The following is a 13,996-nucleotide window of genomic DNA, read 5'->3' on the forward strand; positions in this document are numbered from 1 at the left end:
CGTGTGGAAGGAAGAGTAATATTAAGGGCCTCTGTCTTTGAGTAGTTTACTTTGAAGTTAGAAACTATGCCAAAGCGTTGAAATTCCTGGATGAGAGCTGGGAAGGCAATTTCCGGGTTTTTTAGACCTATATCAAAGCCCTTTATATCGGGGGAGTTTCGAAGGGATATAGCCAAATGCTCCATGGCTATCACATATAGAAGGGGTGAAAGAGGGCACCCCTGTTTAGTGCCATTAGATATTTGCAGAGGAGAGGATAGAGTATTATTGGCTCGAACTCGTGCCGAGGGCTTATGATACAGGGCAAAAATTCTCTCCAACATAGTTTGACCAATTCCCAGCTGCCTTAGGGATGAGTGGAGGAAGGTCCAGTTAAGGCGATCGAATGCCTTCTCGGCATCGATCGATAGGAGGCAGGCTGGAGTACCTTGTCTGTACGTGTGGGAGGTCAAAAGTAGAGTTTTAATAGTGTTATCGCGTGCCTCTCTACCCCGAACAAACCCTGTTTGGTCAGTATGGATTGAGGCAGGTAGCAGCGGGGACAACCGGTTAGCTATTAGTTTGGCGAAGATCTTGACATCTACCCCTATAAGAGAGATAGGGCGGTAGTTGGAGCATAGCGATGGGTCCTTCCCAGACTTGGGAATCACCGTTATGGTAGCCGCAAGAGATTGTGCGGCAAAGGGGCAAGCTGAGGATATAGCATTAAAGGTCCTGGTTAGGAAGGGCGTCAGTTCCAAGGCGAATTGCTTATAGAAATTGGCCAGGAAGCCATCTGGGCCAGGACTCCTACCATTGGCTAGACCCCTAATAACCTCAGTGACCTCCTGTTCGCTAAAAGGGTTATCTAGCAAGAGAGAGTCCACATGGTTCAGTGGGGGGAGAGGGGTACAATCGACATAGTCGTCCACTTTCGCTTGGAAATTTGTTGGGGACATGTCCGCAACTGGGCCACCTAGGTTGTACAACCCGTCATAATAGTCTCGGAATACCTCTGCAATTTCATGAGGTTTATGTGCTGAATGGCCAGATGGTGTTTTTATGGTGGGGATAAATGTAGAGGGCAAGCGAGGATTAAGAAACCTAGCCAGAGCTCTGCCTGGCTTGTTAGAGAATTCGTACATAAATCTCCTACCTCTATCTCGGTGACGGGCAGACGCTGCATCCAAGAGGGACCCCAGATCTAGTCTAGCCTTGAGCAAGTCTGTCAGAATCTGAGGGTCATGAGTACGTTTATGGGTCTGTTCTAGGTGTTGAATGGAAGTCAGCAATCTGTCTATTTCGCATGCTCTATCCCTCTTGAGTCTGGTTCCCTGTTGAATAAAGGTTCCCCGGATCATCCCCTTCAGGGCCTCCCATTGAAGCGGTAAGGGTGTGGGGTCACTGGCATGAAATTCGAAGAAGTCCGTGATGGTCTTCCTGATGGCTGACTGACATGCCTGATCTTTTAGTAAGTGCGGGTTCAATGACCATACCCACTCCCCAGGGCGCAAATCTGTCAAGAGGAAAGAAAGTGACACCGAAGCATGATCGGACCACACCATAGGGTCTATAGTACAGGTCGGGTCACATGAGAGTAGGTGGTGACTAATAAAAAAAAGGTCTATTCTACTGTACATATCATGGACAGGAGAGTAGAAAGTGTAGTCCCGTGTTTTAGGGTGTAGGGTACGCCAGACGTCGATGAGCCTCAAGTCTAGTAATTTACTCCTGAGACCTCGCAGTTTCACTGCAGGAACAGAAGACCTACCCGAGGAGGAGTCAACAGCCCGATCAAAGATAAGATTGAAATCTCCTCCAAGAATCAGGGAGCCCTCAGCGAATTCAGAGAGGGTGTTCAGGTATTTTTGGCAGATCCTGGCCGGGTCCTGGTTGGGGAGATAAAGATTAGCAATGGTAAATAACTTGGTACAGATCTTAAGTTTGATAAAAATGAATCGCCCCTCTGGGTCGGAATTAACTGATAAAACCTGAGCTGGGAGAGATTTATGTAAAGCGATGCTAACTCCCTTGGATTTTGCGATTGAATTGGTACTATGAAACCAGGAAGTATAATATCTATGCTTAAATGCGGGGATGTGGTCTGTTTTAAAATGAGTCTCCTGCAGCAATAGAATGTGGATTCTTTTTTTATGCATGTTATAGAGGATCTTGGATCTCTTCTCTGGTAGATTAAATCCTCTAACATTTAACGAGCATAAGGCTCTGTGCGCACTGGGAAATGAAATTTCCTTGCGTAAATTCCGCATGCTCTCAAAGATTACCGCACCCGCGGTAAAAAACCGCGGGAAACCGCACCCGAAAACCGCATGCGGTTTGCCGCGGTTTTACCGCGGTATTGTTCGCGGTATTGCCGCGTGCGGGTTGGGATGTGCATTATTGCATTCAATGCAATAAAGCACATTGAAGAAAAAAAAAAAAAAAAATACATTTAATTCTGATAGTAGATAGACAGAAGAATAGATAGAGGGATAGATAGATAGACAGACAGACAGATAGATAGAGGGATAGATAGAGGACAGATCGCTGCATTTCCCACGGTCGGCAGTGAGTTCACATTACCGGCCGTGGGAAATGACCGGTAATTACCTCTGCTGTCTGCTGCATTCATTCAGCGCTGTGTCTGTGACACATCGCGGCTGGATGTCAGCAGCGCAGGACCTGTGGATTACGCCGGAGCTTTGTTTGGGGGGGTTAATAAAATGGTGAACGAGGCTTGTTGGTTTTATTTAAAATAAAGGATTTTTCGGTGTCTGTGTTTTTTTCACTTTAGGGTATGTGCACACGTTGCTTTTTACCTGCTTTTTACCTGCTTTTTTGCTGCTTTTTCTTCTGTGCTGTTTAATGCCAAAATGGATGTGTTCTTCTATTCAAGCAAAGTCTATGGGAATTTGGGTTTCTTGTTCACACTATGTTGTTCAAAATGCTGCCTTTTTGTGGCAGAACTTTGGTCAAAAACTCTGCTTTTCAAAGAAGCAACATGTCAATTGTTTTTGCCATTTGGGTTTTGCACTGCAAAGCTGAGTTTTTGACCAAAGTTCTGCCACAAAAAGGCAGCATTTTGAACAACATAGTGTGAACAAGAAACCCAAATTCCCATAGACTTTGCTTGAATAGAAGAACACATCCATTTTGGCATTAAACAGCGCAGAAGAAAAAGCAGCAAAAAAGCAGGTAAAAAGCAGGTAAAAAGCAACGTGCGCACATACCCTTACTTACGGGTTGATCATGTCAGCTGTCACATAGACGCTGCCATGATCAAGCCTGGGGTTAATGGCGGTGGTCCCCCATCACCATTAACCCCTTGTATTACCTTGCCACCACTGCTACACGGTGGCAAGAAGAGCTGAGGACACTCCGGTGCTGCCGCATATTGCATGCGACAGTGCCGGGGCAGCTGCGGCTGATATTCTCGGCTGCCGGAGGGGGAGTGAGGCGGGGGACATTACCCCTGCCCCTCTCCCTCCCCAGCCTGAGAATACCGGGCTGCCGCTGTGTGCTTACCTCGGCTGGAAGGTAAATATGCAGCGGAGCCCACGTTCTTTTTTTTCTATATTTCCGTTTTCTTTCTATGTGTGGTCTATGTGTCTGTGTGTTCTGTGTCTGTGATGTGTTCTATGTCTGTGATGTGTTTGTGTTTACTCTCTGCACGGCTTCCTCTTCCTGTAATGACATCACTTCCCTGCAAAACCGCAGACAAGCGATGCACATTACCGGAGGTAAACCGCGAAATACCGCAGGGAATAACGCAGGAAAACGCAGTGAACCGCACAGAATTTGTTGCCTGCGTTATTCCCTGCGGGATTTCATGATTAACATTGAGTCAATGGAGTGAAATCCCGCAGCGATGTGCGGAAAAGAAGTGACATGCACTTGTTTTTGCTGCGGGATTCCCGCAGCAAAACATGCAGCTGTCAAATTCCGCCCAGTGCGCACAGGATTTTTTTTCTCCATAGGATTTGCTGGTGATTCACTGCAGAGATGTTATGAACATTTTCTGCAGCAAAACATGCAGCAAATCCGCGGAAAATCCGCGGCAAAATCCGGTAAGTGCGCACATAGCCTAAGTTGAGGTTCGCCATCTTAGAAGCCCTATCTTCTGGGCACCCAAGGGAAGAGTAGGGAGAAGGGGAGGGAGAAGAAAGAAACTGAGGTTAAAGAAAACAGAGCAGAGAAAGTAGTAGAATAGAGAGAGGAACCAGAATAATAAAGACTAATATCCAAACTTGTCTTTATTTAGCCTCCTGAGTCCTAGCTCAGAAGGCAATTAAACTAAGAAAATACTCGTAAATAGTGTTCTAGGAACACACCCTAATATGGGAGGTGACTGAAAACTATGTCACCTGAAGGGCGGCTGCCACACCACCTAACTAGTTAATACCGAAAAGGGGTAAAGAAGAAGGAAACCGCAGATGGTCAGCCACCCGACCAAAATGGAAGTAACACATATAACAGCTAACAGCTCAAGTTCAATGTAATTAATCATAGCAACAAGGTGAGGAATGTAGCAAGAAAGATAAATTCCCGTCTCCTAGCTCACAACTTGTGAGACTTCTAGGAGAGGCATACATACCCATGGGGGTTCAGGTGTCCCGGCTCAGCATTGGAGCATGCCGGGAGGGGAAGCAGAGAATTCCAACATTATTAGAGTTAGTGATGCCCAGGGGAGGAGGGGGAGGAGAGGAGGGAGAGGGGGGGGGGGGAATGGGAGAAAGAGAAAAAAAAACAAAAAACAAACAACCAGACGGACATAGGGCAATATTGGTTAGGTATCAAAGTAGGCCATAATAGCCTGTATTCCTCCTTCACACTACACTTATAACCCAGAAGTCCCGAGAGTTCAGGTCTCCGCCGATGAGAGTCTCGGCGACTTCTGGGATCTTGGTCGCTGGGTACGGTGTTGATCAGGTGGGAAGGACCCTTCACGACGAGCCGCTCTCTGGGGTGGAGGTGTAGTATACGGCCAGTCCAGCAATTTTATCCCAGGGAGATCCAGAGCCGAGAGAAAATCTGGCAGGTCAGCCGGAGACCTCAAAATGATCAGGTTGGGACCTTTCCTGATTTGTAGTTGAAAAGGATAGCCCCAGGAATAAGCAATATTATTGTTACGTAGAGCCTCCAGTAGGGGTCTCAGGGCTCTCCTTTTTGCAAGTGTGGATCGGGAAAGATCCACTAGAAGTTGGATGGGAGTTCCTTTAAAATCCAGGGTACCGTTATCTCTTGCTTTTCTCATAATATTCTCCTTGACCTGGAAGAAGTGTACCCTGCAAATAATGTCCCTTGGCTTCTCTGCATCCGGGCTTCTAGGCCCCAGTGCACGGTGTGCTCTGTCCATTTCAATGCATGTTTCGAGGGGACGTTCCAGTAAGGAGTTAAACATCCTCTGCAGTGTAGGGGTCAGATCCTGAGGCCCGACTGACTCCGGCAAACCATGAATGCGCACATTATTTCGCCTGTTGAGGTTTTCAGCATCTTCAATCATGTCAAACAAGAGGTGGATCTGTTGAGCCTGCTGATCTATAAGCTGTTGTTGTGAGTTTTGCTGAGAGTATAAATCCTGGGTGGACGATTCGAGGGCCCGCACGGAGTTAGTCAGTGATGACATATCCTCCTTCAAGGAGCGAATTTCAGTTTTACACACAGCCTCCAGGCGGGCAATGTATCCCTCCATATCCATTTTGGTCGGCATAGCATTGATTTGAAGCCTTAAAGCTGATATTTCTGAGCTTTGGTCTTCCCCATATTGTTGCAAGGGAGTAGCTGTGTTCTCCCCTCCATGGCAGGGGGGGGTAAGCCAGCTCTGCTCCATAGCCCCTCCTGAGCTAGCTGCTGGGGTATTTGAGTGCTATGGGCCAGGGGACGACCGCGGGGTACCTGGTGAGCTGGAGAAGCCAGAAAGAGAGGTAGGAGATCCTCTGTTCTGTGAGGCCCCAGGGGGAGAAGCGCGCCCTGCAGCCAACTTCCCACTGCTCACCCCTCCCCCATCAGTCACCACAGGCCGGTCTCCGGTGCTGTCCCCAGGAGCCATCCATCCGGGAGCCTGCGATGCCGGGTCAGTCCGCAGCCCCTCATCGGGTTGCTGTGCAGAGCGGGCGGGAGAAGCAGGAGAACGCTCAGGCTGTGACAGCCGGGTTGCAGCAGCACGCGTCCCGGCCGCCATTACAGGCCTGGGAGGACGCTGGGCTTCAGTCAGGTACGGCACGATACCTTGCCCCCCTCGGCTGGGAGTCCCTCTGGCGGGCGTCTGTGACCAGAGACCCGCTTTCCCTCTCATCTGAGCCCGGTGTTCGCTCTTGATAGCTGGTGGGTGGTGGTGTGTGCAGCCGTTTCTGAGGAGCTCCTACATAGTGTGTCTTGCCGGCGCCATGTCCAGGCCACGCCCCCACAGATCCGCATTCTTAACCAAATAACGTTGTTAAGGCATCATCATGAGATCCTGGTGTGCTAAATTGGTCAATTTAGGTCCCACATCATTGGAAAAGGTTTAAAACCTCTTCAAAACATTGTTTTTCGCATCTTCCACTCATTAGACTGACTGCAAAATGTCTCTCTCCAATGAAGCAACCATGTATTTGCTGTGGTTGATTTCTAGATTTGGGGTTAGGAGACATATGATTGAAGAAGAACCACCTGTTGAAAAGAGAATGTGGATCCGCCCCCTTGTCAAACTAAGGAAGACGCATGGCCATTTTATTATTCTTTATGGAGAAATGCGCACATTTCCACCTAAATTCCAAGCCTACTGCCATATCACCATCCCATCATTTGACAACATTCTTGGCCTAGTGTATCACCTATTGAAGCATCAAGACAAATGTATGCGGCTCAGCATCTCCCCAGAGGAACGCTTGTTGGTTACTTTAGGGTAGGTTTTAAAATGTATACACAGATGTTAGTTTGATGGTTTGTAATGTGTGTCTATGTTAACACATGCTGTTTAAACCCAGATGTAAACACATACCTCAATGTATGATAGTTACAACCTTTTAATATCCCATAACAGCACTTCAGAGTCAAATAACATGGTCACAGTGCCTAATTTTCCCATTCAAACATGCAATAGAAAAATGATAACAGATTCAAAACTCAAAATATCATGTTTATTAAACAAAAATATTTGTAAATTTCCAATATGGAAATAAACGACTATTCTTTCACATGTTAACAAAAAAACATAATAAATTTGACACACATTGTATGTATCCAGCCATTGTATTAAACATTAGTAACTAAACCATATACCACTATCAAAAATATACATAGTAATGTCATGTCCTTCTTATTTTTAGTTACCTTGCAACTGGCCAATCCTTCAGCAGTCTACATTTCGAATTTTTATTGGGACGATCGACCATTGGCATGACAATACTGCATACCTGCACTGTGCTATGGGAAACATCAAGTCATGCAACAGCCTACACCACAGGATTGGTTGCGCATTTCAGAAGAGTTTTTTCAGATGACATAATTTCCGAACTGTATTGGCGCCATAGACAGAAAGCACATTAGAGTGAAGAAACCACCTAACTCTGGCTCAAGATTTTTTAATTTCCATAAGTTTTTTTCTGTAGTTATTTTGGCTTTGGTAGACACTAACTACTGTTTTTGCGGATATTGGTGGCTATGGCAGTGCCTCTGATGCTAGAATATTCAGACGCTCACATTTAGCAAGACGATTAATGTCTGACAATCTAAATTTGCCTGCACCTAGACCTTTACCTGGTACTAATGGCCCTAATGCACCATTTGTCATGGTTGCAGATCAGGAGTTTGCCTTGTCGAGGCATTTGATGCGTCCTTATCCTAGACGTGAACTAGACAGATCAAAAGCCCAATTTAATAGCACATTGGCCAGAGCATGTTGCTATGTGGAACGAGCCTTTGGCATTTTAGCATCAAAATGGTGCATTTATCAAACCACCATCCAGCTCCAACCAACCACTGTCACGGCTGTCATGAAAGCTACAGTATTTTTTACATAATTACTGTAGATTACATGAAAACAATGACGATGAAATTGATGATGTGCCACCTCTAAATGCCCCATTAGTAGGTAATGGAAGGACCAATTTGGTCTCTTCTGGTGTTCAAGTTAGAATGATGTATGTATTTTAATGTAACTTCTAACGTGCTTTCCCTTTCTTGCTTACTTGCCTATACTTTTATTGTCTCTTTTTTGTGTTTTCTTATTCAGTTTGTCAAATATGGTTTCTTCCCATGTGAATTTTTCAACAAATTATAATTTGTAAGTAAAACATTTCTCACCTTCTAGGAATGACAATGGCAACTACCCTAGTGAGTTTTGTGATGTTTCAAAAGATCCCATTTGTGTGTAAAACATTTCCCACATACTAAACATGAAAAATCTTTTTCCCCTGTGTGAATTCTTTGGTGCCTAACAAGACCTGATCTCTGTGCAAAACATTTCCCACATTCTGAACATGAAAATGGCTTCTCCCCTGTGTGAATTCTTTGATGTATAACAAGAAATGGTTTCTGTGCAAAACATTTACCACATTCTGAACATGAAAAAGGTTTCTCCCCTGTGTGAATTCTTTGATGTATAACAAGAAAGGATTTCTGTATAAAAGATTTCCCACATTCTGAACATGTAAATGGCTTTTCCCCTGTGTGAGTTCTCTGATGTATAATAAAAAGTGATTTACGTGCAAAACATTTCCCACATTCTGAACATAGAAAAGAATTATCCCCTGTGTGCGTTTTCTGGTGATAAACAAGATTTGATATCCGAATAAAGCGTTTCCCACATTCTGAACATGAAAATGTCTTCTCACCAGTGTGAGTTCTCTGGTAAATAATAGATGCTGAAGAAAATATTTTATCCCCTGTGTGAATTTTTTTATGGATTTTTTCATATTCAGAAGTTAAAAATGGATTCTTTGATGTAAAAGCATTTCGATTAAGAATGCCTGTTTTTTTATTTTTAATAGTCTGTGATAAATCAGAAGGTAGGACCTGTTTAAAAGAATCAGATGATAGATCTTTGCTGTGAAAGGATGATGGTATATCTGTAGTAATGGCATTTGCTTCAGTTTTATCTTGTGTGAGCTCAATGTCATCTGATTTAAAAATTGAAGATGTCAGTTGTACCTCTAGTCTCCTGGTACAGTTATCTGCCAAGAATAAAAATTATTTTTAATAACATACAAATTTAAGGATATAATTTATGAAATAGTTAAAAAAAATTGCAAGTTATTGTCACGGGGAATCAGGGTAACAGAAGAGGGACTTCTAAGCTGACCCTCAAACTAGCGACCCTGCGCGGTCCCTTATCCCAAAGATAAGATTAATGGTAGCTAGGTCTTGGCTGCCCGCAAGACCCTAACTCCTGTTTAAGCCTTGATCTTACACCTCTTCTACCCCAACCCAAAAGAGGGCTGAGACCGTAGAAGCAACCCCCACAAATAACACAGACAAGGGAGAGAACCAAAACTCATGCACTTTGCAACTAAACACGAGGGAGAGACAATACAAACCCAGCAAGAAATGAAACACAGGGAGGAAATAAACTAACAACGGGAATATTTCCACACATGCAGTACTGGGAGACTTCTGTTGCCATATGTGCAGTTCTAGGAGACACTAATAATGGCGACTATGCCCTATCCTGGCCTCCTGATGAACTCCAATATATAAGTGGGGAGGAAACGCGTCAAGCTTGGGAGAGTGGATGCGCCACTTCTGGGGTGGCTGCAGCCTGCTATATTTCGGCTACGAAGTGCCAAATAACCATGGTCCTTCTCACCCTGAGAATATCAGAACACAACTGTTCGCTTTACCTTGGCTGGTAATCCAATGTGTGTGGGGGGGGGACCTCACTTTTTTTTAATTATTTTGCAAATAATTAAAAAAAGCAGCATAGGGTGCCCTCCATTTTGGATTACCAGCCAAGGTGAAGCTGATAGCTGCGGTCTGCAGCTGTCTGTTTTAACTTAGCTGGCTGTCAAAAATGAGAGAGACCCCACGTTTTTTTTTTTTTAATTATTTATTTTTTGGCTAAATACAAGGCAAAGCACCCTTTAGTACCACATGAAAGTCACTAAAGGGTGCCAGCTTAGAATATGCAGGGGTGGAACATTATATATGTGTTTGACATCCATCCTAGCTTTTTAGGCTGTGTGCCTACGATCAGGGTTTGCAGCGTTTTAGACGCAGAGTGCTTTTGCTGCATCCATAACGCAGCGATGTGGTGCGGTACAAGCACAGTGGAAGGATTTTTAGAAATCTCCTGCCCACTGTGCTTCTTTTCTCTGCAGCATAAACTGACCTGCGGCGCGGCTTCTTGAGCCGCAGCATGTCAATTTATGCTGTGGAGACGAGAGTGTTCTCTGCGGGGAGAATAGAGCTAACGTCCACAGCGGCCAAAACCCTGATCGTGGGCACAAGCAGCTAGCTCTCCTGTGGACAACACATACATCACCACAGGAGGCCCGACACTGTCTACTATACGCCGTGTCGCCAGATCGTGGGCACATAGCCTAAAAGTGAGAAATTTGCTACTACAGCAATATTTTTGAGAAGTACCTGTGGATTTAAAATGCTTACTATACTCCTATATAAAATCTTTGAGGGGTCTTGTTTCCAAAATGGGCTCACTTGTGGGGGTTTCTGATGTATACATACCTTAGGTACCCTGCAAATGCGACATAGCACCCGCAGGCTGACAGTGAGGACCTTCGATGACGTCATAGTCATGTGACCAGTCTGTAAGCCAATGTCTGTACAACATTTACATCAGACTGGTCACGTGGCTATGACGTCACGGAAGAGCCTTTAACCCGGGGGCACAGCAATGATTGGACTCGGAAGCAGAAACGGCCGGGAGACACAGTCTGTAGGACGAGTCGCAGGACCTGTAAGTATGATCCTAATGTTTTTTTAATAATGTGCTTTTATTTTTACAGCCCCTGGACCCGATCTGTAACATGAACCTCCCAGGAAAGCTTGTTATTGGGATCGTGTACATGATCATTATGTGATTGGTACGATCCCCGATCTTTACAGTTCGGGATTGCCCATCACTAGTCATCAGTTCCTTGTGTCAGCCTATTAGAAAGCAATACACCATACTAAAAGACTTCAGATTTCTTCTGGAAGCTTTCAGATATAACTTGTGCTTCCCTAGTTAGGTCCTTGTTCCCCTACCCTGTATTGGTTTTTCTGTTTCACCTCGGTCTGTTTTTCTAACGACACTCCTGCCTGTCAGTTTGGTAGCTTGCCATCATCTTGGTTTTGACACAGCTCCCCGACTACTCTAATGGTTCCCGATTTTGCCCTCTTCTTGACTCCCGGCTTTGACCCATCTTGGTGACTATTCCTCTCTTGACTGCAGTCCATCCATACGCAGCAATCCTCTGGACCCTTTACACGTGACAGGGGCCCCTAGGCTGGCCCTGAGACTTGAGACCCGGCGCTGTCCCTTATCTCGGAGGATGGTTTGATGGTAGCCAGGTCCGAGCCCCCAGCGTGACCCCGACTCCTGTCCAAGCGGTGTTCTTATTTCCCGTCTCCCCAACCCTTGGGGCAGGCCGGAAAACACAATAACAAAACCCCACAGAAATGACACGGACAGGGGAGAATGAAAACTTGTACACACTGCACTCAAACACAATGGAGAGACAACATGTGTACAGGGAAATAAAGAAAAGGGAAGGAAGTAACCGCACAACAGTGGAACGTCCACACCACTCAAAATCACAACACAGATCACCATAAACAGGTTCTCCAAAAAGACCAGCATCGCTGGAGCTATGCTGAAGCTATCATCGGCACATACTGGATGAAAACCGTGCCTTAAATTGGAAGGAGGCAGCTGCATGTGGCAATTTACAATTTGAGCTCCTAGTTCCTGCTCACCAGTCTGCAGGAATTAACTGCTGCAGGGCTGAAAGCCAGTGAACCTGAATCAGCAGACGCCCAGCTCTGGCTGAACTATTCTGTAGCCCCAGGTTGCTTATTAGACTCTGTAGTGTGAACGAAGTCTGACACCACAGTGCCACCAAGTGCGTGCAGAACCGAACATCGCATGACAGCCCTGTTGTAAATCCAGATCCATGTATAGAAGTTAAAGGGTGTCAGGTAGTTAGGAGCGGACCCAGGCTGTAAAAGTCGTGAGTTCAAAAGTACCCAATTGCCGGGCCCGGAGTTCTCAGGGTATTGATCCAGATCCATCAATCGAGTCTATCATACTGTAAAAATAAATTTAAAGCAATTGATGTAGGGCCCCCCCCATATTATGACACCCAACAAAGATAAAGCATATGGGTACAGGCTGCAGCCCCCAGTCTTGTGCTTATCTTGGCTGTGTATTGCATGCAGCTTTTTTTTTTTTAAGTAAGAAAAACAAAAACTGGGTGCAGTCCCCCAAAATTTTGATACCCAGGAAAGATAAAGCCCAACAGCTGGGTGCTGGTACTCTCAGGCTGAGAAGACCCATGCTTATTGGGCCCTCTCAGCCTAAATATAGCAGCCTGCAGCCATCCAGGATTGTTGCATTCATTAGATGCGACAATCCCAGAGCTTTACTCTGCTCACCCGATTACCCTGGTAAGGTGGCTATCAGGGTACTAAGCAAATAATGGCAGCACACAGCTTCTACTAAGTCAGTGTTTCTCAACTCCAGTCCTCAAGACCCACTAACAGATCATGTTTTCCTCAATATTTGACAGGGACTAATTCAATCACCTGTGCAACATTAATGAAATCCTGATTGAGGAAAACCTGAAAACATGATCTGTTGGTGGGTCTTGAGGACTGGAGTTGAGAAACACTGTACTAAGCACTAGATTAATAATGGGAGGTGTCCGACACCCCGTTACTAATCTGTAAGTGAAAAGAAATAAACACAAACACCGAAAAAATCCTTTATTTAAAACAAAAGACAAACAAAGCCACCCTCTTTCAACCCTTTATAAACCCCAAAACACCCAAACGAGGTCCCACGACAATTCCAGCTCTCTTACATCTGAAGTGACATCGCGCAGCCACATTAGAAAACATGACCACATACTGTCGGCTTCAGGCAGAGACTGAGCCGCAGTGATGAGTAGTAATGTCACTTAGGTTATTTGCAGTAACAGTTGGAGGTTACCACTGTCCTCCACACTTTACCTCAGGTGACTTCATTAAACTCTGTGAGCTCATCAGATGTGAAGCCCGGAAGTAATGCTACACCCTCACTGGAGACTCGGTAAGTAAAATGCGCCTGCTCCAATCCCCCTATCCCTTCTACCATTTTTAAGCACCGAATTCTAGTCCCCATAAACTTATATAGGGACTGCCGTCTAGCCAGATATCCAGGCTCAATTCCAGGTCGGAACAGGGTTTTTTTTTTTTTTTTTTACCTTCACCACGACAGCGCCAGAGTGAGGTCCACAGCAAACCCACTAAAATAAAAGGGCGGCATCCTCTCCATCACATCAGTTTCGGTTTCCTGCCCCAGGATTGGAGACCCAGAAGTGCTGTAGTGCTGCCACAGTAAAGGCAGAGATTAGGGAATCCTTAGGCTCTGTGCGCACTGGGAAATGAAATTTCCTTGCGTAAATTCCGCATGCTCTCAAAGATTACCGCACCCGCGGTAAAAAACCGCGGGAAACCGCACCCAAAAACCGCATGCGGTTTGCTGCGGTTTTACCGCGGTATTGTTCGCGGTATTGCCGCGGTTTTGCCGCGTGCGGGTTGGGATGTGCTTTATTGCATTCAATGCAATAAAGCACATTGAAGAAAAAAAAAAAAAAATACATTTAATTCTGATAGTAGATAGACAGAAGAATAGATAGAGGGATAGATAGATAGACAGACAGATAGATAGAGGGATAGATAGAGGACAGATCGCTGCATTTCCCACGGTCGGCAGTGAGTTCACATTACCGGCCGTGGGAAATGACCGGTAATTACCTCTGCTGTCTGCTGCTTTCATTCAGCGCTGTGTCTGTGACAGTCGCGGCTGGATGGAAGCAGCGCAGGACGTCGGAGC

General features: G+C 45.4%; 1 protein-coding gene across 1 annotated transcript in view; it reads right to left on the reverse strand.

Moving 5' to 3' along the window:
- Window positions 1–7,212: 7,212 nt before the first annotated feature.
- LOC142312344 (uncharacterized) overlaps window positions 7,213–13,996 on the reverse strand; it is a 122,728-nt gene continuing 115,944 nt past the window's right edge. Inside the window, exon 6 of the mRNA XM_075351281.1 lies at window positions 7,213–8,759. Coding sequence (XP_075207396.1) covers window positions 8,293–8,759 — 467 coding nt within the window. The 3' untranslated portion in view covers window positions 7,213–8,292. The remainder of the gene's footprint in view (window positions 8,760–13,996) is intronic.

Source organism: Anomaloglossus baeobatrachus, chromosome 5 (assembly GCF_048569485.1).
Source record: "Anomaloglossus baeobatrachus isolate aAnoBae1 chromosome 5, aAnoBae1.hap1, whole genome shotgun sequence".
NCBI lineage: Eukaryota > Metazoa > Chordata > Amphibia > Anura > Aromobatidae > Anomaloglossus > Anomaloglossus baeobatrachus.